Source organism: Sorghum bicolor, chromosome 2 (assembly GCF_000003195.3).
Source record: "Sorghum bicolor cultivar BTx623 chromosome 2, Sorghum_bicolor_NCBIv3, whole genome shotgun sequence".
Taxonomy (NCBI): domain Eukaryota; kingdom Viridiplantae; phylum Streptophyta; class Magnoliopsida; order Poales; family Poaceae; genus Sorghum; species Sorghum bicolor.
The window spans coordinates 56,959,819-56,985,997 of record NC_012871.2 but is presented as its reverse complement, the minus strand read 5'-3'; the positions used below and the strand labels follow the sequence as shown (position 1 = coordinate 56,985,997).

Here is a 26,179-nt window from a genome sequence, read left to right as displayed (position 1 = left end):
AAATACGTCAAAGAAGTCACCGCAGAGACCACAACGTCAAGCTTTGGGAAAACAGCTCAACAGCCTAGGACATCAAAAATTTCGAAGGAGTATCTGCCAGGTGCCCAGGTCAGATTTTTTTTGACGTGGACACACATTCAGCCGACTGACTGGCATTATTATATTTGCTCATATAGTCTGGTAGGTTGACCTAAGTGAGGACTGAGGAGCCCCTTTGCAAGCCCACCGCTCTTGACATTTTAAGTCTGGTTGATTGATCTAGGTCGCGAGCCTCTTTGCAAGCCCATGCATTCGGTTTAGTGTTGTAGCCCAACTAAGCCCAGTAGTTGACACGAACCCATCACAAAATTTGTTCGATGTCGCACAATGTGCCTGCATCACAAACAAGCCCTCCAAAGTATAAAATTCCACAAACAAGAACTACCGAAATTTCTCCTGGCAAACAAACTGGCCCGTGCCTTTCTACTCTCCATAAACTTTCGCACTACCAGATAATCAAGTTCAAGCAAGGAAAAAATGACATAAAGATTAAGTCCAGACTAAGCATCATTTCCTGTCTCCAAAAAGGTCTGGATTATACGCATATAATACCCAAGAGAAGTCGCAATTCAGCTCAGCAAGCATCCATGGATGCTGTAGCAAAGTATAACCGCTCAGGCGATACCTATAAGGCTATAACCCTTTCTTCACAGTAACGGAAGTAAAAGAAAAAAGAAAACTCAACCACAAGTTCCACTTCACCCCAACCTGGTGGTGCCTCAGTTGGAGCTCGCACCGAAAACCCTGATTCTCTCTTCCACTTCGGCGCTGCAGCAGGGGCAGCGAGAGATGCCTTTATCCTCGTGCAGCTTATTGCAGCCAACACACAGAACCTGGTGGGCACACTGGAGTAGGATCACACAAGCCTCCTCCTTCTTGCAGACAACACAATCCCGGCGGCGGCTTGGCTTCTGGGCTGGTGGTGGCAGCGACCGGTTGGATGCAGGTTGTGGCCTCTGGATGGGCTGCTGCTTGGGTGCCCGCGCTGCGCTTCGGTTAGCTGTGCCAGTAAAGTTGGTTGATGGGACAGCTTGTTGAGTTGCACCTGCTGACTTCTGCAGACGGCTGAGTTCATCCTGGAGCCTGTGTAGGTCATCCTTGTAGCACTGGGATTCGACTTCTTTCTTACGACGAAGCTCTTCAAGTCGGCGGTCAGAATCTGCTTTTGCAGCTTCCTTCTTCCTGCGCTCCTCTTCCAAAAGCACCATGTTTTCTTCTTTGACCCTTGTGTCTTCTCTTATCTTTTTCTGCAAACCAAACATATATACAATCAGCTGTGTTGTTAGTTATTACTTATTAGCTCATTGGGATTTAGGCAACACCACGATGCAAAACACTAGGGTAGATATACTAAAATCCACATCATAACAATGCAAAACACAGATAGAAAAGTAAAACACCAACACAAGGCATCAAATGAAGCGCTCCTAGTGTCCAAGAAAAGACAGTTGCTAAGAAAAGGATGATAAGCAGACTGGTCATAGAAAGATGTGATAGGAGTTTTGTTTTTTTTTTAAAAAAAAAAAAAGGACAGATTTTCAGTCCCCTGAATATAAATGACGAACACACAACAATTTACTTCAACCACAAATGAATCACCCAGTTAAGGTACATATCCAGAAAACTAAAGAACCTGATTGTAATTGCCAATGGAGCAACGGGCATTTCACATAAGTCATAACTCAATTAATGGTACAATAACAAGTAAGATGTGATGACCAGAGTACAGGGCGAAGCTTACAGTGATTATCAGGTACTATCAGCAAAAAGGTTAAAAAAGGAATAGATATCCAAATGAAAGCAGGGCAACCTCTGCATAGTGGACGGCAGTGGTAGGTTAAGTAATCCCACTATTGCCTTGTTTTTAAATGTCAATGGTTTCTCTAAGAGAATGTAGAGAATATCATTTTAAAATAACTTTTGATTGTAAGAATGCTGTACCTAACATTGACCAGTTTATAGAAAATCTATTAACATCTAAAGACCAAATAAATACACTAAGTCATGACATATTTCGTGCTGGATTTAATGAAACTAACTGATTTTCTAGATGTTGGTGCTTTTCTAATAAAAATTAGTCAGAGTTAGAGAAGTTTGACTTATATCAAAACTAAACCTACCTTTAATTTGGAACAGAGGGAACAAAATATAATTCAATACTTCCTGTCTTCACAACAGACAGTGCAATCGCTTTAGTTAAGAGTTCAATCAGTTCAAATTAGAAGGCAACCTTTGCAATGTAGAAAGAAGTAATAATAAGTACCAAATAAATCAAAAGTTAAGACTGATCCGTTTTCAGGTAACACTGATTGAGGCAATTTTCTATTTTAATCACCTCAATGCACAGCACGATATAGAACAGCATGGGAATAATACTAATTTCAAGTGCCTTATTCATGGAATACATACACTAAGGCCTTGTTTAGTTCAAATTTTTTTTCAAGATTCCCCGTCACATCGAATCTTGCGGCACATGCATGGAACACTAAATATAGATTAAAAAATAATTAATTGCACAGTTTGCCTGTAATTTGTGAGATGAATCTTTTGGGCCTAGTTAGTCCATGATTGGACAATAATTACCAAATGCAAACGAAAGTGCTACAGTAGCCAAAACCAAAAAAATTGCAAACTAAACAAGGCCTAAACGCTAATACATAAGTTTGCAATCATTTTTTATATTTATAGCTACTCAATAGCTGTCACTAATATGTTAATCAATGTTAACAGATTTAGTACAAATATGAGCACGGAGGTCAACAAGATTGCCATGGAAACTGGGACATGATAAAAACAAGGACAAAGTACAAGACAGGATCACATGGGGCACCATAAAGGAAGAAAATAATGTAACACAGTGCAGTATCATTATATTCGATCATTTAGGAATAAAATTATGAATGTGCCCTTCGCCACACCAATTTAAGGATGATTGGTACCGTAAAGAAAATGCACATTCCATTTACTACATAGAAAAAGAATTGATCACCAACAAAGATACTGTAACTTTTTTGTCCTTCACAGCAACGTCAAAACTAAAACATGCACAGAATGGATCACATAGCTAATGATCATCTGCTGCCAACATCATAATACCAGAAACTTAGCAAACCCAAGTGATAACTAATTAATGATTGTGGACACCACATTTCTGCATCTTCTTACTCTCCCAGTAAACAATACACATGACTAACGCATAATAAAGGGAAAACCCATAGCACACTGCCATTGACATGCACAGATAATCACTTAGGACACCCCAAATTCTAAAACTCATCCAAATAATTATAGCTTGGAGTAGCATTTGCACACCAAAAATATATTAAATATGCATTTTGTGACCTGATAGTTCAAAAGTGCATGCACTTATTACAGGTTGTGGAACCCTCTAAAACCAACCAAGATGAAGCATGGGGTAGTTCTATGCTATCTATGCCTGAAGCAATACACTCCATCGCCAAGACACAATTGTTTGGATCCCTGATTGTATGTTTAATTATTTATTGCCTTCCAAGTTTCATTAACATATGGATATATGCAATCAGATGAAGAGACCTTTAGTCCCTGGTTTCCTCTGAAATCTATTTTCACCAGCAATTCTTCATTAAACACCCCTAGTCTCCTACAAGAGGACCCTATAATCCATTCAGGATCACCTAATAATTCAATGGGTTAGCTGTCTCTTATAAGGACCGATCTGTAATTCCAAATAGATATGGCCTAGGGTTTAAGGATGGATGGGATATGAGTGAGGTAGGAGGTTTTGGGGTCCTGGCCGACCCCAACAACATAGAGCTGTCACACAGATAGTCAGCTGTGCCTAGGGGGTTCGAAAGAGAGTGAGTTCCTGATAATTCCTTCTTACACTGACAACCCCTTCTTTAAAGGGGATGATTTAGGATATGGCATGCAGTGGTAACTCAAGATTTGTGACTTTTTATCTCACTGATGTGCGGTTCAGGAGTCCCGTGTCACTGACAAATAAATTCACAAATGTGATACTAAATAGCCACTGAACTAGGCGTCATTGCCTGAATTATTCCTTACAAAGGTAGGGATTGCATAACGAGGAAATTAATAATATAGACATCAATCAAAACAAAATAACACACCTGAGTACTTACAAAACTCTCCAAACCTAATACATAACGCAAGAAACTAGCTAGGTAGTGGCTCAGGGTCACACTAACACTAGGTTGAGCTGGCTGGATGTGCTAGTCCTATGAATGAATTTACAAAACACGCCAGAACAGTAGTCAATGCTAAAGCGTAGATATTCAATCTCTCCTAGTAGAAAGCTTCTGACATATGACTCTTACCACCTAATACATATCAAAACAGAAAAATATGGAATTATAATATAAAAGAATCGGAGTGATGAATGTGCAAGTTCTTCCTAACCTCCATATTTTTTATTGCCTTGTTGACCTCAGCAAGCTCCCTTTCAGCTTGTGTAATCTTTGTCTTGCAATCAGCTATGTCCTCCTTCAGCTTCGCTTTCTGACGCTCCCAGACTTCAAGCCTTTTGCTATCCTTCTTCTCTTTCCTTAAGAGACCCTGACATTGTTTTTCAGTCTCTGATGCACTCAGTTTTGCAGCTTCCATCTCAGCACGTATCTCTGCATTCTCCATTTCCAGCCTCTGCACAGTTGCGTTACTCCGGTCAAGCTGCCCACTCTTTTTCTTCAGCTCATTCTCTAGATGAGCAAGGCGCTTCATTGTGTCATCCTCCATCACCTGCTTTTCCTTCTTACGCCGCTGGTTCTCATCATGTTCCATCCGCAGCACACGCAGCTCAGTAAGATCAGCACCAAGCTTGCGAGCAGCCTGTATTGCCTTTCCCTGCGCCCATTCCCTTCGCTCCTTGAGTTGCGCCTCCATCTCTCTTGTCTGCTTAATGAGGTCTCGCGCCATCTGGTTCTTTGGGTCAGGATTCGCATCTGGTGGATCCTTCTTGTCAATGTCCAGTGCCTCAAGCTCTGCAACAACAGACTCGATGAGCTCCTCAGTTGAGAGCTTTTTGGCAAACGATTCCTTGGGCTGGCCTTCTTGTATGGTGCCGCTGGACCGTGACCAACCGGCGGCCTTCAGGCAGGAGATGGTGGCTGCAGCAGGACCCTGGCGTATCGCGAGTCTCATGAAGGCTTCTGGGTCAAAAAGAGTGGGGTCCTGAGCTGCTGCGGCTGTGGTGTTATGGTAGTGGATGCATCCACGCTGTGCAATCTCCGCCACGGCTGGGGGGAGCTCCTCACTCTCGGCAGGAACAGCAGTAGATGAGGGTTCACCATTGAGAGAGCTGCCTATGGCGATCGCTTCTTCAAGACGGAGGTCACTGGAGAGAAGGCACCACAAGGCCTCGGCGCGGGTGAGGGTAGGGCGGCTGCTCTGGAGGAGGCAGACAAGCCCCGCTAGGGAGTACTCCTCGAGGCGTCGGAGGTCGGCGAAGCCACCGGACGCGGTGGCGTGGTTAGGGTCGGAGAGGTAGGCGCGGGCGTTGGCGACGATGTTGGACACGGGGTCGTTGAGCTTGCCGTAGCAGTGGCCCGAGTGGAGGACGGCCTCGAGGGATGCCTCCTCGCCGTGGCCGAGGTCGGCGAGGCGGGCCAGGGCCGCCGCGTACGCCTCATCCAGCCTCTTGAGCAGGCGCTCCTCAAGCTCGTCCGCCGTGGCGCGGAGCCACGGAGCCGCATCCTCTCCGGCGGCCGGATCGGGATCAGAGGCCGGCGGGGGCGCCGGTGCGGGCACCGCGCGGGCGGAGCGGCCCTTCCGGGACGAGCGACTCCCGCGCTCGCGGGGTTGTCCTGCCATCAGGGGGCGAGTCGGAGGCGGCGGGGGCGGTGTAGGGTTTGGACGATGGATCGCAGGTGCGGGTGGGCTGTGATGGGGTGCGGCGGCGCGGAGACCACGTCGATGAGTGCGAGTGCGAGGAAAATGGGGAAAATGACGAGAGGTAAGGTAACGGAAGCGAGGAACAGGAAGACAGGAAGGGGAACGAAGGCCTTTGCTGCTGGCCTCGATTGGGCTCTTTGTCTTGGGCTTTAGGGCTTCAAGCTGGGTAACTTAGGGCTTAGAGCCTAGGCCTTGTTTAGTTCACCTTAAAAATTAAAAAGTTTTCAAGATTCTCTGCCACATCGAATATTGCGACACATACATGAAACATTAAATATATATAAAAATAAAAACTAATTATACAGTTTACCTGTAAACCGCGAGACAAATCTTTTAACTCTAGTTAGTCTATAATTAGACAATATTTACCACAAACAAACGAAAATGCTACAGTAGCGAAATCCAAAAAAATTTCGCATCTAAACAAGGCCCTAATTAGAGAACTACTCTGCTTCATGTTTTTCCAAAGAAAAGAACAAAATGTAACTTCAAAAACTCTGCTATAGGAGAAAGATGGAATTGTGAGAGTATTTAAAATGGTGCTCTAGACACTCTAATTTTTGTGGAGCTGCTCTAGATAGAGTTTGTAGAGCAAAGTTTCTGGAACAATCCCAAATAAACCCTTGTTTGATGCTGCTCTAACTCGATAAGTTTCACACTAAAATGGATGGAGTCGTACTAAGAATATTTATTCGATATCGTACCAGTTTGGTATGGAATTAATATGTTGTTGAAAGTTTATAGTATTTTCTTGAACATCTTACCGATCTTGAATAATAAAACTTGAAAGTAGAAAGTTATAGATTATATCAAACACTACAATTTTCATATACAATATATTTTTATCCGACAATATATAAAATATCATTTTTCTAAATCAACAAGCTTGGTAAACGACCTGAAATGACAAAACTCAAAACTAGAGAATGATAGGTCTCATCGAAAACTACAATTTTCATATAAGAATTACCTTAACTTGTGGTTGTATGAAAAGATTTGAATTTTTTTTTCCAAAATTGAGTCTTCTTGTTGACCTATGGGTTCAATCTATCAGATCCATATAAGTGTTGACTCAGCATGTCATGTCAAAAATCAGGTCGGCTAAACACCCGTTCGGACCTCAATGTGACCCAAACTATTTTCAGGGACCTAAATGTGTATTTTAAGACTTTGGGAACCTATATGAATCCCGCAGACAAGTTGGACAATTTCACTCTTATCAAGGCCTTGTTTACTTTCACTCCAAAAACCAAAATTTTTTAAGATTTTCCGTCACATCGAATATTTAAACGCATGTATGGAGTATTAAATATAGACAAAAATAAAAACTAATTGTACAATTTAGTCTAAATTTATGAGACGGATCTTTTTAAGCCTAGTTAGTCTATGGTTGACAATAATTATCACAAACAAACGAAAGTACTACAGTGTCGCGAAATTTTTTTGCTTAAGTAACTAAACACGGCCCAAATCTTCGTGGCCGTTAGATTCTCTTCACTGAAGAGCTGACCCCATGGCCATGCCCAACATGTCAGTGAGTAACAAATAGGCCAAACAAAGTCCAACGCGTACGTCTGAGATGAGAAAGCTCGCAATATAGAATTTCCCGCTAAGAGTCGAGCAGCAGAGATTGCGGGTCGCCGGAGGGGAGAGAGGTGGGGGAACAGGGACTAGGAATGGCCAGCAAGCTCAGCTGAGCTCACGCGTCACGCCCTCTTTGATTCCATCGAGAGAGACCGGAGCTGGGAGAGCCAGCTTGCAGGATATGGATCAGCAGCAGGAGCGTGACCGGCGGCGGACGCTGCTGCTGGTGAACCTGGCGTCCATCATGGAGCGCGCCGACGAGGCCCTGCTCCCCGCGGTGTACCGGGAGGTGGGCGCCGCGCTGCACGCCAGCCCCGCAGGGCTCGGCGCCCTCTCGTTGTGCCGCTCCATCGTCCAGGCCGCCTGCTACCCGCTCGCCGCCTACGCCGCCGCGCGTCACAACCGCGCCCACGTCATCGCCGTCGGGGCCTTCCTCTGGGCCGCCGCCACCTTCCTCGTCGGAGTCTCCGACACCTTCCTACAGGTCCGTTGGCAGCTGCTGTTCCTTCCTTAGGGGCTTCCTACTTTGTGCACCTGGATTGTTGAAAAACGCTCTTGTTTAGACTGGGATCTGGCACAGATGTTCGCCCAAGTATATTTGACTTCAAATCTTGATCTGCCAAAGCTTAATGGACACTGAAAATCGACCGCATGTGATGTCAGGTGGCAATCTCACGAGGCCTGAACGGCATCGGCCTGGCTCTGGTTGTGCCGTCGATCCAGTCCCTGGTCGCCGACTCCACCGACGACGGCACGCGCGGGTCGGCGTTCGGGTGGCTGCAGCTCGCCAGCAGCCTGGGCCTCATCTCCGGTGGCTTCGTCGGGCTGCTGCTGGCGCAGACCACGGTCCTCGGGATCGACGGCTGGCGCGTCGCCTTCCACCTCGTGGCCGCCATCAGCGTCGCCGTCGGGGTCCTCAACTGGTTCCTCGCCGTTGACCCCCATTTCCCTCGGCGCGAGCGCGACGGCGGCAAGCAGCAGGCTGCTGCGACGGCGCGGGAGGTCGTGGCGGAGATGATCGAGGAGGCCAAGTTCGTGGTGCGGATCCCCACGTTCCAGATCTTCGTGGCTCAGGGGGTCAGCGGCTCGTTCCCGTGGTCGGCGCTCTCGTTCGCGTCCATGTGGCTGGAGCTCAAAGGCTTCAGCCACAGCGACACCGCCGTGCTCATGACCATCTTCTGGGTGGCCAGCTCCCTCGGCGGCCTCCTCGGGGGCAAGATGGGCGACCTCCTCGCCGTGCGGTACCCCGACGCCGGCAGGATCGTCCTCTCCCAGATCAGTCCCCTCTCGGCGGTGCCCTTGGCCGCCGTGCTGCTGCTGGGCCTCCCCGACGACCCGCCCAAGGGCGTCTCCTACGGCGCTGTCCTCTTCATCATGGGCGTCTTCATGTCCTGGAACGGTCCCGCCACGAACTTGTAAGCCATCATCCTCTACAGCACCAAAATCCTAGAAAATTTACTCTTGAATTTGCATTATGAACCAAGATTTGGAACAAAATTTCATCTCTTTCTAGTGACTAATGTCGCCATATATATGCTTTGCTCATCGATCTTGCAGCCCTATATTTGCGGAGATCGTCCCGGAGAAGTCAAGAACAAGCATCTACGCCCTGGACAGATCCTTCGAGTCAGTGCTATCATCGTTTGCGCCTCCGATCGTCGGCTTGCTGGCGGAGCGAGTGTACGGGTACAGGCCGAACGACAAGGGGGAGAGCGTGGAGCAGGACCGGGGGAACGCCGCGTCGCTAGCCAAGGCGCTGTACACGTCCATAGCGATACCCTTCATAGTCTGCACCGCCATATACTCGTTCCTGTACTGCAGCTACCCCAGGGACAGGGAGCGCGCGCGCATGCAGTCGCTGATCGAGTCGGAGCTCCAGCAGATGGAGCACGAGCACGGCGAGAGCTCCTGTCTGGAGCTGGAAGACGGCGGCGGCGGCGATGGTGGTGTGCCCAAGGTTTTCGGCTCGGCGAACGGCGGCGAAAGAGCTACCATTGGCGTTATCTATGAACACAAGGAGGATCCTGAAGCTGAGAAGGATACTGTCAGCCTGTTGGCGAACCGGGAATCGTGATAGGAAATTCAAATGGAGTTTTCTGACTTAGAGATTGTTCGATGGATGTTTCAGAGTGAAACTGGCAATGGCCATGCATGCTAGACAAGGTAGGGGAAATTGTAGCCACCGAAGGTATTTGTTAGAACGAGTTGCCTGTGGCCGTTGCTAGAAAGTCTTAAGAGTACAACAGTTAGAATTCGTTTGTTGGGACAGGAAAAAGTAGTACAGTACATACTGGAGTTCAGATTGTTGATGGATTCATGATGCAAAACGGTTGCGAAGTCAGCGTCTTGCTTGCTCGGGGAAAATGATCTGTACTTGGTCACTTGCAGGCTCCGGGGCTGCTAATATCAACAATAACTTAAATCTCATGTAGTCTTGTGCTCCCGATCTCAAGGGGATCAAGTCAACATTCAGCATGATCATGTGATGTGTTGCCTCGTACCAAGAGTACTGAATGATAAGAAATACTGTAAGATACAAACGACTTTGCACAAAAACAACCCTTTAGCTACGCCGTCAGCATTCACGTGAGGACCATCACACTGTCTGTTCCAAATGTAATTTAACCCCCTAATTTTATAATAAGACAGAAAAGCGCCAAGCAGGATTATAAAAGTGTGTTTTTAGCAACATAGACACATTACTAGTTTCTTTTCGGGAAGATGGCTGCTAAGGGAGTGCCATCCTGTGGTTAAGCCAAGTCACTGGCCAGTAGGGGCCCACAGTAAACAACCAAACTAGTAGCCAATGAAGAAAATGCTTGGCTCAGGCAAAGGCCGCACAATACCAGCTGAGTGAGACAGTGACCGGCACGGAGTATCAGTTCAAAACAATAAGTAAAGACCTATTTGCACTTATTGTTTTTGTGCAAAGTCGTTTGTATCTTACAGTATTTCTTATCATTCAGTACTCTTGGTACGAGGCAACACATCACATGATCATGCTGAATGTTGACTTGATCCCCTTGAGATCGGGAGCACAAGACTACATGAGATTTAAGTTATTGTTGATATTAGCAAACGACTTTGCACAAAAACAATAAGTAAAGACCTATTATATATTGTCAAAATCTAAAAAAGATAATATCAAATGTCAATATATTACAAAGGCAATGTATAAAAGATTAACTAAATAAAATAGGGATTGTGCATGGAATTTATACCTGTCTGACGTCTTAATCTGGGTCCGGCCGTCTAGGATTGCTACTAGGTCTCGACTCTTGAGCGACGAACAACACCAACGGCAAGCAACAAGTCCAAGGAACGAAACCACAAACTCACGAAGCGTTACAAACTTATGTGAAAAAGAATTACCTGTCATAGACTTTTCTAACTCACGATCATGGACTCAATGTGCTTTCTCTCAAAGGAAGTAGCATGCCATATTTATTGAGTCTCTGTGACTAATTTACTAATTAAAATAAATTTAAAATTATTATATATACTTAGAACACTTAGTAAATTTTGGGATCCATAAATTGGGAGCCCAGTTCAATCGCACAGGTGGCACGGGCTCTGGGGACGCCCCTAGGAGTATGGAGTATAGACATCCATAGAAGCAAGATTAATAATTTAGCCAGCTGATGTAACATAGTACTATTTTATATAGAGCTAGCAATATACTCAACTCATTGAATGATCCTACTAGTGAGATAAGTATTTAATACTTACATTACATATACTCCCACCGTACTGAAAATTAAAGTCGTTTTAGTGGGTGAACGTGTTTGCATCATTTGAGTTGTTTTAACACGCTTGTGGATGGCTGGATGTGAATGCCCCTGTTCCTTTGGTTCCTGTCGGAATTCCATGCACTTCATGAGGAACAATAAAATTACGCCTCTTCTGCTGTCGTCCCGTCCGCTCCCCTTCCTTCCTTGCTCGCATTATTGGGTCCGAGAGCGGACGAACGTGCTCGACGAGCACCATTGGCTCCGTGGTGCTGGTGTCGCCGGCACTCTTCAACGCGTACGTCAGCTGTGTCGAGTTCACGGCGGTGGACGTGCTCAGCCCAAGCATGTTCATGGGACTCTTCATTAGACTACACCACGTCATGCTCCTAGCAGCTATAGCATATGTCAACCATGGAGGTGGCGCCGGACTCCATCATGTCAGAGGAGATGGCGCCGCAGAACCTCATGACGGTGGACATGCTCAGCTTGCGCGTGTTTGTGGGACTCCTCGTCGGACTACGCCATGCCATCATCCTCCTAGCGTATGTCATGTCAGCCATGGAGGTGGAGGTGGCGCCGGACTCTGTCACGTCGGAGGAGATGTCATCCGCGCTAGGTGCACATTTGTGGACGTGCTTAATTAGCCCACGCATGTTTGTAGCTAGGACTCCTCGTTGGACTATGCCACGCCGTGCTCCCAGCATACGTTACTACGATATTAGTCGTGGAGATGGTGACCGAGGACCTCATGGCGGTGGACATGCTTAGCGTGTGCGTGTTTGTGGGATCGGTAATGATACAGACCGAGGGTCCCGGCCGCCGGACGCCGATCCCGCACACCCACTTCTTATTTCATTGTGGACACAGCTGACCTACACTAACTCGATCTATTTGTGCCGCACGCTGCTTCCCTCATTCCTTATCCTTTTCTCCACCACTCACTCCCATGGTGCTCGCACCTCTTTTGTTGCCACCTCTTCTACTCCGCGCCGCTCGTCGGCGCTCCCTCCCTCCCGGTGCTCACGCCCCTCCCCTTGCTGTCTCGCCTGCTCGTGGGGACAGACGCCACGCACTGCACGCCACTTCGCTACTGCCTTGCGCTGCTCATCGACACTCCCTCCCTCCCTCCCTTCCTCTTCCACGACCTCCATGCGACCTTGCTCCCACTCCTCCTACTAGAGACAAGAACGATGACGGTGGCTTTGACGAGGTAGGTCGGTTTTTTATGGATCTGAGCCCTCCTCCTCCCTTCTTTCTCATCCTCCTTATTCTCCGGATCTAAGCCATCATCCTCATCCCTATCCTCTGGATATGAGCCGCCTCCTCCTCCTCCTCCTCCTCCTCCTCTGCTGGATCTAAGGCACACAACGATGGCTAGAGTTTTGATGAGCTCTGAGGTCCTATTTCCTCCATCCTGCGAGCTCGAAGGTGATGGGCCAGGGCTAGAGCATCCTGCACCTCGAAACCCATCCCCTTGCTATTTTGTATGTTTTTTTTTGCTGTTTCTTTGTGTTGTAATAAATTATTGGGATGTTGCAGAAGATGATTTTTAAATATTGCAATAGGCGTGAATCATGTGTTGCATAAAGAGAGAGTATTATTGTTGAGATTGTTGCAATAGGGTATTTCAGTTATTGAAATTAACATTTACAAATGTTGCAACACTGAAAGGTGATTATTGAGTTGTTTCCATCTTTTTCATGTTTTATGTTCAGTTTTATCATATTGCAGTACTACTGCATGAGATGTTGCAGTACTACCATATGAGATGAGATGTTGCAGTAGTTTTCTTTTCTGATGTTGCACCTTGCATTGCGCTTTTGTTTCTACTGTTGTGGTAGCTTTGGTTTGATGTTGCAACAAGTAATTCTTCTCTAGACATCTTGAAAGTGTTTTGATCTGGACGTTGCATGGTGTTTTTTGCAAGTGTTTCATTAGCATGTTTCGAGTGTTTTAGTTGTTTCGTACTAATGTTGCAAGTGTTTTCATCTAGATGTTTCAAAAGTATATCTGGTGTTGCAGATAGTGTGTTTTAGATGCATGTTTCATATGTTTCATCTGCCTTCAGACGTATGTTGCAAATGTTTTATCCGAATGTTTCAAAAGTAGATTGCGTGTTGCATTGTGTCTTCGCTTTTTTTCTTTCTCACCTTTTGTCTCTTTCTCTCCTTTTGGCACTAACTGGGCATCTGCCACCTCTCTCCCTCCTCTGGATGCTGGCTTAGCTACCAGCTGCAGCAGCGGTGCAGGCGCGCGGGAGAAAGATGTAAGCGGTGCGGACTGATGTGGGGGAGTGCGGGATGTAGGCGCACGGATAAAGATGTAGTGCAGATCTAGCATCCGAACATGTGTGTTCGTCTGGATGTCCGGGCGCTTGCGAAACCGTTGTGGGATTCCTCTCATCGGACTATGCCATTGCCATGCCATGCTCCCAACGTACGTCAGCCAGCCATGGAGATTGTGCTGACTCCATAACGTTAGAAGAGATGGCACCGCAGGACCTCGAGCAACACTCCGTCACGTCGGAGGAGATGGCGCCACAGGACTCCATTTACTAATGTCTAGTTTCTTACACACTCTTATATAGCTATATTCTTTCCTCAGGAGGAATGTTGCATAATGGTTCCAAATCCACACCGAAAAACATAGTGCCATGCAAAATTCTAGTCTATCACATAAAAATACCTACGACTCTGCGAGGGATTGAAACTTGCTCCTCTTGGCTCGCCCTCACTACACTAACTAGCACAACGGTAAACGTTTATTGAATGGGATATATACCCACACCCCTGTTTAATAAGGATAAAAAAATACATCCTAATTAATCACTTCTAAAGATGGCAACAGGTATAGATTATCTGTGTGCCCGCAGGTAAAAACCCGGTAGAGCAAGGGTACGGGTGCAACTTTATGTCCGCGAGTGTGGGTGTTGGACCTCGTGATATGTAGGTTTGTTTTTATACTATATATATAAACGAAGCAACATAGTTTTATGATTTCCTCCCTTGTATCTATTTATATATAAGAGAATCATTTTTATGTTGGTATAATGCTAGGTAGTTTTTATTTTCATACTTAAACTTATTTCTATAATCTATGTATGTATTATTAATTTATTATTATACGGGCTCACGGGTCCGCCCACAAGTATTTTGTGCCCGTTGTAATATATTTAACTAGGTGAATTTCCCGCGCGTTGCTGCGGGAATTTTTTAAAAATAAATCATTATATACATAGAATTACTATATGATATTCAGTCTATTATGTATTTATACATATGAATTTAACTTGCATGTATTTTATTGTATTAGATCTAGTAAAAAAATTGCTAAACAAAAACTAATATTTGGTTACATTATAGAGGAATTAATTGGTGATGAAACAAAGAGTGTATGTACATGACTTTTGTGTTAATAGATTAAAGATTTAAAGTATTTCACATGATATAGATGATATGATCATTTTTTGTAATTAATATAGGATGACATAGACTTAGTGGGGAATGATGTGGACACCTTGCATGAAGAGAGAATTCATCTAGTGGGGTTTAGCTTTATAAGAGTTATAGATACTCTATGCATGCGTCTAAAGATTCGATGTGATGAAAAATTTTGAAAAAATTTTGGATTTTTTTAGAAGTAAACAAGGCCTTAACTGTTGTATGATAGGCTAAATATGTGGTAAAGATTCTTATAGCCAACAGCGGAGTTCTATTATAATCTTTCTCTAACGTGTCTGCTTTTGTATGATGTGGATCTCTTCTGGCCGGTCGAAAAACGCTTATACTTGCTCTAAGCCTTTTAAAAAAGTACAGGCCACGTGACATCGTAGGTAGTGCGACCTGGTGATTAATCCTAAACTTTACTCCAACCAAAGACAAGCGGCAATATAAAATTCCCGCCAAGAGCCAAGATCGCCGGCGACTGCTGGTCCGCTGGCAGTGGCGGCCGACCTGATGCCGAGCTGAGCTTCCCATCCCTGGGCGGGAGGAGAGGACACCAAGCGAGGGACAACGCGGAGGACTCGGACGGATGGGGCCGGCGGCGTGGGAGCGGCGGCGGACGCTGCTGGTGGTGAACCTGGCGTCCATCATGGAGTGCGCCGACGAGGCGCTGCTGCCGGCGGTGTACCGGGAGGTCGGCGCCGCGCTTCACGCGACGCCGGCGGGGCTAGGCGCTCTGACACTGTGCCGCTCCATCGTGCAGGCCGCCTGCTACCCGCTGGCCGCCTACGCCGCGGCGCGCCACAACCGCGCCCACGTCATCGCCGTCGGCGCCTTCCTCTGGGCCGCCGCCACGTTTTTCGTCGGCGTGTCCGGCACCTTCCTACAGGTGATCTGCTGCTTTTACAAGCGCTGTTTGATTTGTTCTTCGCCGCTTGCTTCCATGCTGTTCCTTTGCAATTTGCTCTGTAGATCTTCTTCTGTGGTAGATTAATTTGGGACAGATGCGCGGTGGTTCAGCAGAGTGATTCTTGTCGGAGAAGTGCTCATTGACAACCAACACTTGTACGAATGTTCAGGTTGCAATCTCACGCGGCCTGAACGGGATTGGCCTAGCTCTGGTGGTGCCATCGATCCAGTCACTGGTCGCCGACTCCACCGACGAGGCGACGCGCGGGTCGGCGTTCGGGTGGCTGCAGCTCGCCAGCAGCCTCGGGTCCATCTCTGGCGGTTTCGTCGGCCTGCTCCTGGCGCAGACCACGGTTCTCGGCGTCGCCGGCTGGCGTGTCGCGTTCCACCTCGTGGCGGCCATCAGCGTCGCCGTCGGGGCCCTGAACTGGTTCCTCGCCGTGGATCCCCATTCCCCGCCGACGAGCGAGCGCGTTGTCGACGTTCCGGCGGTCGGCAAGCGGCGGCCCGCCGTCACCGCGCGGCAGGTGGTCGCGGAGATGATCGAGGATGCCAAGTTGGTGGTGCGGATCCCGACGTTCCAGATCTTCGTGGCGCAGGGGGTCAGCGGGTCGTTCCCGTGGTCCGCTCTCTCCTTCGGGACCATGTGGCTGGAGCTGATCGGCTTCAGCCACGGCGACACCGCCGTGCTCATGACCATCTTCTGGGTGGCCAGCTCCCTTGGCGGGAAGATGGGCGACGCCCTCGCCGTACGGTACCCAGACGCCGGCAGGATCGTCCTGTCCCAGATCAGCGCCGGCTCGGCAGTTCCCTTGGCCGCCGTGCTGCTGCTGGGCCTCCCCGAGGACCCGTCCGCCGGCGTTGCCTACGGCGTCGTCCTCTTCGTCATGGGCGTCTTCATCTCCTGGAACGGACCCGCCACAAACTTGTAAAGCCATTCATCGCATGCATCCAAATGTTCTTCTTGTAATTATTCAGGAACGGAATGATGTGAAACTTTTTTCAACTCGATCTTGCTCAATCTTACAGGCCTATCATGGCGGAGATCGTCCCAGAGAAATCAAGAACCAGCATATATGCCCTCGACGGGACATTGGAGTCCGTGCTAGCATCCTTCGCGCCTCCGATCGTGGGTCTCCTAGCTCAACGTGTGTTCGGATACGATCCAGACGGCAAGGGGAAGAGCGTTCAACGGGATCGGCAGAACGCGGCCTCCCTGGCCAAGGCGCTGTACACTTGCACAGCGATACCATTCATAGTCTGCACCTCCATATACTCGTTCTTGTACTGCAGCTACCCCAGGGACAGGGACCGTGCACGCATGCAGTCTTTAGTGGAATCGGAGTTGCGAGAGATGGAGGAGCAAGGAAGCTCTTGCCTGGAGGACGGCAGTGGACATCGGGACGATGGTCAACGAGCAGATCTTGCCTGTGACAGTAAGGAACTGCGTAAGGCCGAGATGGATACTGTGAGATTGTTGGCAGACCATGATCACCGTGAGATGTAGGAGTAATAATAAGGATCTAAAACTAGAGAGCAAATTTTAGGCGATTTCGATTAGTTGAGTCATGCAGCGTCCATGTGAGAATTTAGATATACTCACATATGTGTTAGAATTAAGACATGCTCGAGAGTGGAGACAACTAACAGAACATGTCATTAGAGCAAGGCTATTAGTTAGCTCACATATGACCTATTTGTATTTGTTTGTCTCACATACTTTTCTTGTCTTACACCCCGATTTATTCTCTTATCATATTTGCTGTCAAAATATGAATAAAATCACATGGTACTTAGAAAAATATGGGCAAATCCACATTCCTTGTTTAGTTCCCAAAAAAATTTGCAAAATTTTTCAGATTCGCCAATATATAGAATCTTGCGGCACATGTATGGAACATTGAATATAGATAAAAAATTAACTAATCCATGAGTTGCTCTTAGCTCATTATCCCTTCAAGGTGGGCTAAAGGGGGCTAAAAATGCTAACATATGACTTATTTTTTTTTCTCTCCTCTCCCTTTCACCTTTTAGTCATGTATATCCAAACAGCTTAAGAGCATCTCCAAGAGCTTGACTAAAATTAATAGCTAAATTTTAATGTTTAGCTATTTTGTAAAATAGACAACTTCTTAAAAAAGAAGAGATCCACAACAGCCTTGCTATCAGATTGCTAGTGTCAGTGGTTGGCTATATATGGTCAACGAAAATCAAGAAATAGCAAACTTTCCATTTTACAAAACTAAATAGCACATCTGTTGGAGCTTATTTTTCGGTTATACAAGTTCTAAAATGTTTTTATAATAAAAATAGCAAAGCTCTTGGAGTTGCTCTTAGGGACTAAACTTTAGCCCCTTCTTTTTAAAAGCTAATCTTTAGTCCTGAGCTAAACTTTAGCCAAGGAGATCCAAATAGGATTAGATTTCATTTTAAAAAAAGCAAGAGCAAATTCACTCCACTATAGCGGTATGGACATAAAAGCCCTAATGATTTATCCCATCCTATAAAAGATACTTCCCTTTGATCTAGATTTGGTTCAAGTTTTAGAACTTTGACTATCATTGCTATTAAAAAAATATAATGTGCATATTTGTCTTTAGAACATTTTTTTGAAGGACCTACTATATTAATTTGCAACGAAATGGAAATCTCAGTAAGAGCCACACGGGGTATAGTGTTTTTTGAAGGAAACAGAAATGATATAGTTGGTTACCACACGGGGCGATGTCGTCTGCCTTGGATTGGGATTACGCAAGAGCCAAGAAAAATAAACCATTGGCGCAGATCAGGTACTTGGAGGCAAGAGGCATCAAATAGTTATGGCACCATACTTTTTTCTTTGAAAAACGATTGCTACTGCAATCTAAAATAACCTTGTGTCGAGATCTCATTTGCAACGAAATGGAAATCTCAGTAGTCAGCAAATAATATAGAACAGCCAGCAATGCTAAACCATAACATATAGAACAACATGGCACAAATAATTTTCTCCGTCGTTCAGCAAATAATAACTTTCTGCACAGCCAGCAATCGCGCGACATTTATTTAGGCCCTGTTTAGATTTGAAATTTTTTGCTAAAGTGGTAATTTTTTTTGGTCAGACGCACGCGAAAAATTTTAGGTGTTTGTTTGTCAAATTTTGTTCTGACATAACTTAGGCTGCATGCAATTGCAGTTGTCATTGGTGGGCTTCCATAGGATTACGTGCATAGTTGCAGTCTAAAATTTTAGCCCAAAATTTTTTAGCCCCGTTTAGTTCTCAAGTCCCAATTTCACAAAATTTTTTCACTTCGAGCCAAAAAATTTCAAATCTAAACATTGTATTAGCCACCTGCCTTGCCGCCAGCCTTTGCTGCTTTGCACACACAACATACCAGGCGTCATCACTCCACAGTCCACAGTCCATCCTGCATAAACTCCTATACTCTCTGTCTGGGTTACTGTGGGACCCGTGGGAAATCAGTTTTTTTTTTTTCAACCCCGTGGGAAATCAGTTAACCAACCAATGGGAAGCTCCCCAACTTGCCGGCTTGCCCAAGTTGACTTTCCAGCCTACCTGACTCCATCACTGACATCACGTCCCAAATGTATGATGGCCCACATGTCACTATGCTACACGGTTACTACACTCGAACCAAAAGCGAGCGGTAAATAAATACGTATTAAAATTCTCCCGAGGAGAAGAGAAGACCCAGATCGCCGGTGGCTTTGGAGCTACTTGCTTGCTTGCTGACCAATGGCGGCCATTCCGGCTGCCCAAGCTAGCCAGAGCTGAGCATCCGGCCTGAATAGGAGAGGCGAGCGAGAGAGCGGCCAGAGGTCTCAGTCAGAAGCATGGGGCTGTCATCAGCGTGGCGGGAGGGGCGGCGGACGCTGGTGCTGGTGAACCTGGCGTCCATCATGGAGCGCGCCGACGAGGCGCTGCTGCCGGCGGTGTACCGGGAGGTGGGCGCCGCGCTGCACGCCACGCCCACGGGGCTCGGCGCCCTCACGCTGTACCGATCCATCGTGCAGGCCGCCTGCTACCCGGTGGCGGCCTACGCCGCGTCGCGCCACAACCGCGCCCATGTCATCGCGCTGGGGGCCTTCCTCTGGGCCGCCGCCACCTTCCTCGTCGCCGTCTCCGACACCTTCCTCCAGGTCTGCCGCCGCCCGACCGCCATTGGATATGCTCATATATGCCTTTGCTGCTTGTTCAGTTTGTTACAAGAATAGTACATAGCGAGTGCTGTGCTGCTGCGGTTAGAAAGATCAGATTGCATCAGGGATCTGTCTTTCGGTTTGGCTCCCAATCCCAATCTCCAACATTTTCCTGCTGTTAGCTAATCAGCCTCAACCAATCTGAGATTCTGAGTAGGTGAAGTTTGCTTAGGGAGGCGGGTATTTTCAAGAAATCATGCCGTTGTCAGGGCTGCAGCTTGTGAAAAGTATGCTTGAGGGCGATAATCATGCCAGGAAAATGACAAACCGCCGACCGCCGTTCGGCCAGTCTTTCGTTTTCATAGTAGAATTCGTGGTAAAGTATGTGGAATTTTACAGTTGACACTTGACTAAGTAACAACCCAGAAGCAGTCATCTGTCATCTCTTAAGTTCTTCCGCTTGGCGTATAATGAGAGGAGAGGACAATGAAGTATTTCCTTCTCACAACCGATGGTGACACTGATGACGTTTCAGACTTTCAGTATCATTTAGACTAAATCTAAATAGATGGCATTCCAGGCTTTTCTTAATACACATTCTTTGGGATCATACAAATGCATTAGGTTTTAATATTTCCATGTTTCTGACCGTAACAGTATACTGACACAACATAATTTTACTGCATGGAGACAGTACCTTCTTTCCAAAATCAAGGCATGAGCTTTTTAGACCAAACTAAATCCTTCTGTGCCTTTTTTTTCTTCAAATTAACCTGTACAATTGGTTAAATGATTTTGGACAATTTTGTTCCAGGGGGACTCAGTGCAGTTATGAAGTGCTTCTTTCTATCCATTATTTGTACTCTCATTCCATGACAGTAATCTTAACTGAACATATGGATACGGATACTGCCACAAAGGACTACTCAAACTTAATTCTTCTTCTCCTCCAGGTGGCAATTTCAAGGGGCTTGAATGGCATTGGTCTAGCTCTCGTTATACCAGCAGTTCAGTCGCTGGTGGCTGACTCCACCGACGACGACAACCGTGGCACAGCTTTCGGTTGGCTGCAACTGACGAGCAGCATAGGCTCCATATTTGGGGGATTCTTTGCCTTGATGCTGGCTCAGACTACAATCTTGGGGATTGAAGGATGGCGTATTGCCTTCCATCTCGTCGCAGTCGTCAGTGTCATCGTAGGCATCCTCGTGTGGTTCTTCGCCGTGGATCCCCATTTCCCCACAAACAATGCTGCCTCACATGCTGCACCAGTGAGCAAAAAATCTGCACTTGATGAAGCAAGGGAGCTGATCATTGAGGCCAAGTCCATAATCCAGATCCCAACGTTCCAAGTCTTCGTCGCGCAGGGTGTCAGCGGCTCATTCCCATGGTCAGCACTGTCGTTCTTGTCCATGTGGCTTGAGCTCATCGGGTTCAGCCACGAGGACACCGCCATTTTCACGACGACCTTTGCTGTCGCCACCTCCATTGGCGGCCTTCTTGGTGGCAAGATGGGGGATTTCTTTGCTCAGCGATATCCGAACGCCGGGAGGATCATCCTGTCGCAGATAAGCGCTGGCTCTGCTGTTCCACTGGCTGCTGTTCTCCTGCTGGGTTTGCCTGATAATCCATCCAGATCCAGCGGTGTAGCCCATGGACTTGTTCTGTTCATCATGGGACTCATCATCTCTTGGAATGGAGCTGCTACAAACGGGTACCTGCGCCACACATTTCACCTTCTCAATTTTAAACACTGGTTTCAAATCTTTGGTCTGTGTTTACTAAAACGTTTCAAAAAATGCCCGATTTTTGCAGGCCGATTTTTGCAGAGATCGTGCCCGAGAGGCAAAGGACAAGCATCTATGCTTTGGACAGGACTTTCGAGTCGATTCTAGCCTCGTTTGCGCCACCTGTCGTTGGCTTGTTATCGCAGCACCTCTATGGTTTCAAACTGGACGACAAAGGGAGCAGCCCTGAGCAGGATCGGGAGAACGCTGCGTCGCTGGCCAAGGCGCTGTACACGGCCATTTCCATCCCCATGGTTATCTGCAGCTCCATATACACGTTCATGTACCGCACTTACCCTCGAGACAGGGAGCGTGCGCGCATGCAGTCTATGATCCAGTCAGAGCTAGATCAGATTGAGCTGGGCGGTTCGAGCTTTGGATGCGGCGATGACGACAGGTTTGAGCTCTTTGAATCGATGCACGATGGTGATAAGCCTGGTGAGGTTGATGGCAGCTATGGTGCTGAAGAATCTGCTGAGGCCGATGCCGGCACTGAAAAACTATTAGGAAACCATGAGTTGTGACGGACAAAAGATGCTACATGGTCCACTTTGTAACACGATTTTAGGATATTCTGCCGATTTTAGGAACTTGTAACACGGTGATCAGTATGATTCACTAAAGTGACCATTCTTTGTTCTTCCATATCTTCGTTATGCTGGTACTGCTACTGCTATGCTAGTATACAACATATCCCGCTGACCTCTTGATGTACACAAGGGCGCTTCAATGTTGACAGAAACGAACTTTATTTTTGAGTTATATGAATACCAGCGGCACCAAATGCCCGTCTAATTTAAACAGCGTTTGCTGAAACGTCGAGTTTGCCAAATATTGAGGACGTGTTTTGCAAGACTCCAGGTCACGGATTCTCGTCTGGAGCGGCGGGAACCTATCCAAAGTCCAAACACCAGATCACTGGAGGCAGGCGGCAGCGAGGAATAATCGAGGATTATTTTAGTAGTTATTATTAAATTGTACATGTGCTGCAAAGCCTTTACTGCCCTTGAAAGGTACCTCAGCTCTCAATCTCTCAATTTGCTCGCCCATCGCCGTTGACTACAAAGCACGGTGGTGGAAGTGGTGGCAGCACCACAGTCCGCAGCAGCACGCAATGGCGGAGCAGCAGGGCTGGAGGCACCGGCGCTCGCGGAGGACGACGCTGCTTCTGGCATTCGCGGCACTGGCCATGGAGCGCGCCGACGCGGCGCTGCTCCCGGCGGTGTACCGGGAGATCGGCGCCGCGCTGCAGGCATCGCCCACGGCGCTCGGCTCCATCGCGCTGTCACGCTCCGTGGTGCAGACCGCCTGTTATCCGCTCGCGGCGTACCTGGCGGCGCGCCACGACCGCCTCACCGTCATCGCGCTCGGCGCCTTCGTCTGGGCGGCGGCCACCTTCCTCATTGGCTTCTCCACCACCTTCCCACAGGTACGCCGTGCACCTGGGCCGTGGCTGCCGGCTCGCCGCCAGCTTCCTTCATCCGCTTCCATCTTGCCTTGCCTGCGGCAAAACTGAGATGTCATGGGAGGAGTGCAGATGGCAGTGACGGCGGCATTGAACGGCGTCGGGCTGGCGCTGCAGATCCCGGCGATCTTCGCCTTCGTTGCTGATTCCGTCGAAGGCGCCAATAGGGGCATGGCATTCGGATGGCTCGCGGTGGCTGGCAAGGCCGGCACCGTGGCAGGCACCTCCCTCGGCCTCCTCATGGCGCCGACCACGTTCTTGGGGCTGCCGGGCTGGCGGTTCGCCTTCCTCTTGCTCGGCGTCTCGGGGGCCGCTGTCGGCGTGTCCATCCGCGCGTTCGCCGCGAGCGACGGCGCAAGAGGGCGCGTGGTGACCCCGGCCACCGTCAAGCCGGTGAGGCAGGAGCTGCAGGAGTTCGCCAGGGAGGCCAAGGCCGTGATGCGGATCCCGTCGTTCCAGGTCATCATCGCGCAGGGCCTGACCGGGTCGTTCCCCTGGTCAGCGCTGCTGTTCACGGCGATGTGGCTGGAGCTCGTCGGGTTTTCCCACGGCGAGACGGCAGCGCTCATGACGCTGTTCAAGGTCGCCACGTCGCTGGGATCCCTCTTCGGCGGCAGGATGGGGGACGCCCTGGCCCGGCGGTTCAAGAACTCGGGACGCATCGTCCTCTCGCAGATCAGCTCCGGTTCCGCGATCCCGCTCGCCGGCGTCCTCCTCCTCGCGCTCCCCAACGACCCGTCCTCCACGGTCAAGCATGGTGCCGCGCTGTTCATCTTGGGGATCATGGCCTCCTGGAACAGCACAGCTACCAACAGCCCGATACTCGCCGAGATCGTCCCGCCGAGGGCAATGACGACCGTGTTCGCGCTGGACCGGACGTTCGAGGCAGTGCTGGCCTCGTTCGCGCCCCCGGTGGTCGGCCTCCTCGCCGAGCGCCTGTACGGTTACAAGCTTGCCCGCTCCGCAACTGGCGGCGGCGTAGACGAGCGCACGGCCGTCGACGTCGAGATGGAGCGGCACAACGCGGCGTCACTCGCCAGGGCGATATACACCTCCATTGCCATCCCCATGGCAATGTGCTGTGCCATCTACTCGTTCTTGTACTGCACCTACCCCAGGGACAGGGAGATGGCGCGGGCAGAGGCGGCGCGAGATAGAGGGGATTACGGGGATGAAGAATCTGGATCCGAGGACGACGGCGATGACGAGAGGAAGCTGCTGCCGCAGTGAGTCGCTGTGATCACTGATCAGGTGCGAGTGATGTGGAAGGAGATATCTTCAAAGTTTGTTCGATACCTGCGTCCGTTGGGGAAGGAATAGCCGTGGAACATTTCCTCTCGAAACAAATCGATGGGTCCACGAAGCATCCACGTCATCGGACGGTGTGACATGTCTAAGTCTATCCGATATATGGGACACTTTTGCTTAAACCTAGGAGTAGCACATGCATCCAACATACTTATGCGACACTGGCGGAGCTTGAGAAAATTTAAGGAGTATATTTGACTTGTGGGTGTGTAGACTTTTATTTTTAAGGTACAAATATAGTGAAAATTAAGCTATAATCACTATTTTTTCTGTTTTTACGTAGGTGCAACTACACTAACTATGCGATACTTGCTTAGATTTAGGGGGGGGGGGTAAGAAGTTAAATGTATTGGATGCATACACATAGACATGTGTCGTGAAATTCATTATTGATGAACATAATTGGTCAATGAGACTGTCTTCAAAGTCCTAACTATATCCATAGTTAGTGTCTTGGCAGAAAAGTTATGACAAAAAGTACTAATCACTAATTTGTTGTGAGAGAAAAGCTGAATAGTTGATAAATAAATTTAGCTAATAAACTATCTAAGTTTTCAAATATTTGTGGGTATTCGACAGGTTACCGTAGTTGTGCTGCCGCTGCAGTTGGCTGCTGCAACAAACGCACTAAGGCCTTGTTTAGATGCGTCTAAAGACCCAAAACTTTACAAGATTTCCCATCACATCGAATCTTGTGGCACATGCATGGAGTATTAAATATAAATAAAAATAAAAACTAATTACACAGTTGGTCTGTAAATCTCGAGACGAATCTTTTAAATCTAGTTACTCCATGATTGAACAATGTTTGTCAAATAAAAACGAAAGTGCTACAGTGTCAAAATCCAAAAAGTTTTTGGATCTAAACAAGCCCTAACTAGGAACAACTTTTTGAGTTGCCGAATTGAATGTCTATGTTTACAGTCGTGACCTAAAAGGCTACTTGATTTTGCACGTGCCCATGATGTATGAGTCTAGATATATTAATACTTTGAGTTGTATTTGACAACATATAATAGTTGGACTATTATAACTTGGTCTCTTAATAAACATAAAAGGAGAACTACTATTGTAACCATAACATAAGGCTCATGGGGGAGAGCGAGGTGAGAGGCGATAGGATCATGCATCTAGTATTGTCTGTGATCTTGCATATTTATTTCGACAGATTCAATCAATGCCTCCACATATGGAGATTAGTGGACAACTTGTCGTTTTGAGGGCTAATTTGTAATAATTGGTAGCAAGGGCCTCGATTAAATGACAACACTTATGGTTTGATAGTTTTATTTGGGATGTGAAAGTAAGGATTAGTATATTTGGATAGGATGGGTGAGAGGACTGCTCCTCGGCTGGGTTGGGTGGTAGGCCAACTAGTACTCATCCATTAGGACACTCACAATGCAAAACTCTATCACAGAATCCAAGACACTTAATTACATATTATTTATGGTATTTTGCTGATGTGGCAGCATATTTATTGAAGAAAGAGGTAGAAAAAATAAGACTCCAAGTCTTATTTAGACTCCAAGTCCACATTGTTCGAGGTAATAAATAACTTTAGACTCTATCATAGAGTCTGCATTGTGAGTGCCCTTAACTGTACTTAGCCGGTTAGCCTAATCCCGACCCGCACGGTTGTCTCGAGTATCGAACTAGTCTTAATGCATGTTTCATGAGAGTGTCATGCACATTAAATAAGGTGCCATATAAGCAAAATTGCTGACTTGACAGGGTCATTAAATAAATGAGTTTTATTAGATGAGAGAGGAGTTTCATCTCCATAAAACTTATGTGGCTCGGTTACCTAGTTTATAGTCTTGGTAACTGTGTCATAAAACTATGCATTGAGACTGATCTTACCATACATATAACACTATGCAT

The 26,179-nt window shown here is 47.4% G+C and overlaps 5 protein-coding genes across 5 annotated transcripts; 4 read left to right on the top strand and 1 right to left on the bottom strand.

Moving 5' to 3' along the window:
* Nucleotides 518–6,018, bottom strand: LOC8056182 (MND1-interacting protein 1). Its single transcript, XM_002460100.2, has 2 exons — nt 4,441–6,018; nt 518–1,286 (listed from the first exon to the last, which is right to left on the bottom strand). The coding sequence occupies exons 1-2, from the start codon at nt 5,845–5,847 to the stop codon at nt 759–761; spliced, it is 1,935 nt and encodes a 644-aa protein (XP_002460145.2). The 5' UTR covers nt 5,848–6,018; the 3' UTR covers nt 518–758.
* LOC8056181 lies at nt 7,457–9,937 on the top strand. Its single transcript, XM_002462251.2, has 3 exons — nt 7,457–7,996; nt 8,176–8,927; nt 9,070–9,937. Exons 1-3 carry the CDS (start codon nt 7,694–7,696, stop codon nt 9,584–9,586), a joined length of 1,572 nt encoding a protein of 523 aa, XP_002462296.1. The 5' UTR covers nt 7,457–7,693; the 3' UTR covers nt 9,587–9,937.
* LOC8056180 lies at nt 14,861–17,356 on the top strand. Its single transcript, XM_002462250.2, has 3 exons — nt 14,861–15,575; nt 15,766–16,523; nt 16,625–17,356. Exons 1-3 carry the CDS (start codon nt 15,276–15,278, stop codon nt 17,100–17,102), a joined length of 1,536 nt encoding a protein of 511 aa, XP_002462295.1. The 5' UTR covers nt 14,861–15,275; the 3' UTR covers nt 17,103–17,356.
* LOC8056179 lies at nt 19,188–22,215 on the top strand. The gene is made up of 3 exons (XM_002462249.2): nt 19,188–19,735; nt 20,689–21,449; nt 21,551–22,215. The coding sequence occupies exons 1-3, from the start codon at nt 19,430–19,432 to the stop codon at nt 22,044–22,046; spliced, it is 1,563 nt and encodes a 520-aa protein (XP_002462294.1). The 5' UTR covers nt 19,188–19,429; the 3' UTR covers nt 22,047–22,215.
* Nucleotides 22,564–24,573, top strand: LOC8065376. Its single transcript, XM_002462248.2, has 2 exons — nt 22,564–22,951; nt 23,060–24,573. Exons 1-2 carry the CDS (start codon nt 22,637–22,639, stop codon nt 24,215–24,217), a joined length of 1,473 nt encoding a protein of 490 aa, XP_002462293.1. The 5' UTR covers nt 22,564–22,636; the 3' UTR covers nt 24,218–24,573.

Bases quoted from the DNA above. Each gene is read 5' to 3' on its own strand.
- LOC8056179 (XM_002462249.2), top strand. From the start codon at position 19,430: ATGGGGCTGTCATCAGCGTGGCGGGAGGGGCGGCGGACGCTGGTGCTG. The intron at 19,736-20,688 runs GTCTGCCGCCGC...CTTCTCCTCCAG, and splicing joins TCTCCGACACCTTCCTCCAG to GTGGCAATTTCAAGGGGCTT. The intron at 21,450-21,550 runs GTACCTGCGCCA...CGATTTTTGCAG, and splicing joins AATGGAGCTGCTACAAACGG to GCCGATTTTTGCAGAGATCG.
- LOC8056182 (XM_002460100.2), bottom strand. From the start codon at position 5,847: ATGGCAGGACAACCCCGCGAGCGCGGGAGTCGCTCGTCCCGGAAGGGC. The intron at 1,287-4,440 runs GTTAGGAAGAAC...TTTGGTTTGCAG, and splicing joins AGGCAATAAAAAATATGGAG to AAAAAGATAAGAGAAGACAC.
- LOC8065376 (XM_002462248.2), top strand. From the start codon at position 22,637: ATGGCGGAGCAGCAGGGCTGGAGGCACCGGCGCTCGCGGAGGACGACG. The intron at 22,952-23,059 runs GTACGCCGTGCA...GGAGGAGTGCAG, and splicing joins TCTCCACCACCTTCCCACAG to ATGGCAGTGACGGCGGCATT.
- LOC8056181 (XM_002462251.2), top strand. From the start codon at position 7,694: ATGGATCAGCAGCAGGAGCGTGACCGGCGGCGGACGCTGCTGCTGGTG. The intron at 7,997-8,175 runs GTCCGTTGGCAG...ATGTGATGTCAG, and splicing joins TCTCCGACACCTTCCTACAG to GTGGCAATCTCACGAGGCCT. The intron at 8,928-9,069 runs GTAAGCCATCAT...TCGATCTTGCAG, and splicing joins AACGGTCCCGCCACGAACTT to CCCTATATTTGCGGAGATCG.
- LOC8056180 (XM_002462250.2), top strand. From the start codon at position 15,276: ATGGGGCCGGCGGCGTGGGAGCGGCGGCGGACGCTGCTGGTGGTGAAC. The intron at 15,576-15,765 runs GTGATCTGCTGC...ACGAATGTTCAG, and splicing joins TGTCCGGCACCTTCCTACAG to GTTGCAATCTCACGCGGCCT. The intron at 16,524-16,624 runs GTAAAGCCATTC...TCAATCTTACAG, and splicing joins AACGGACCCGCCACAAACTT to GCCTATCATGGCGGAGATCG.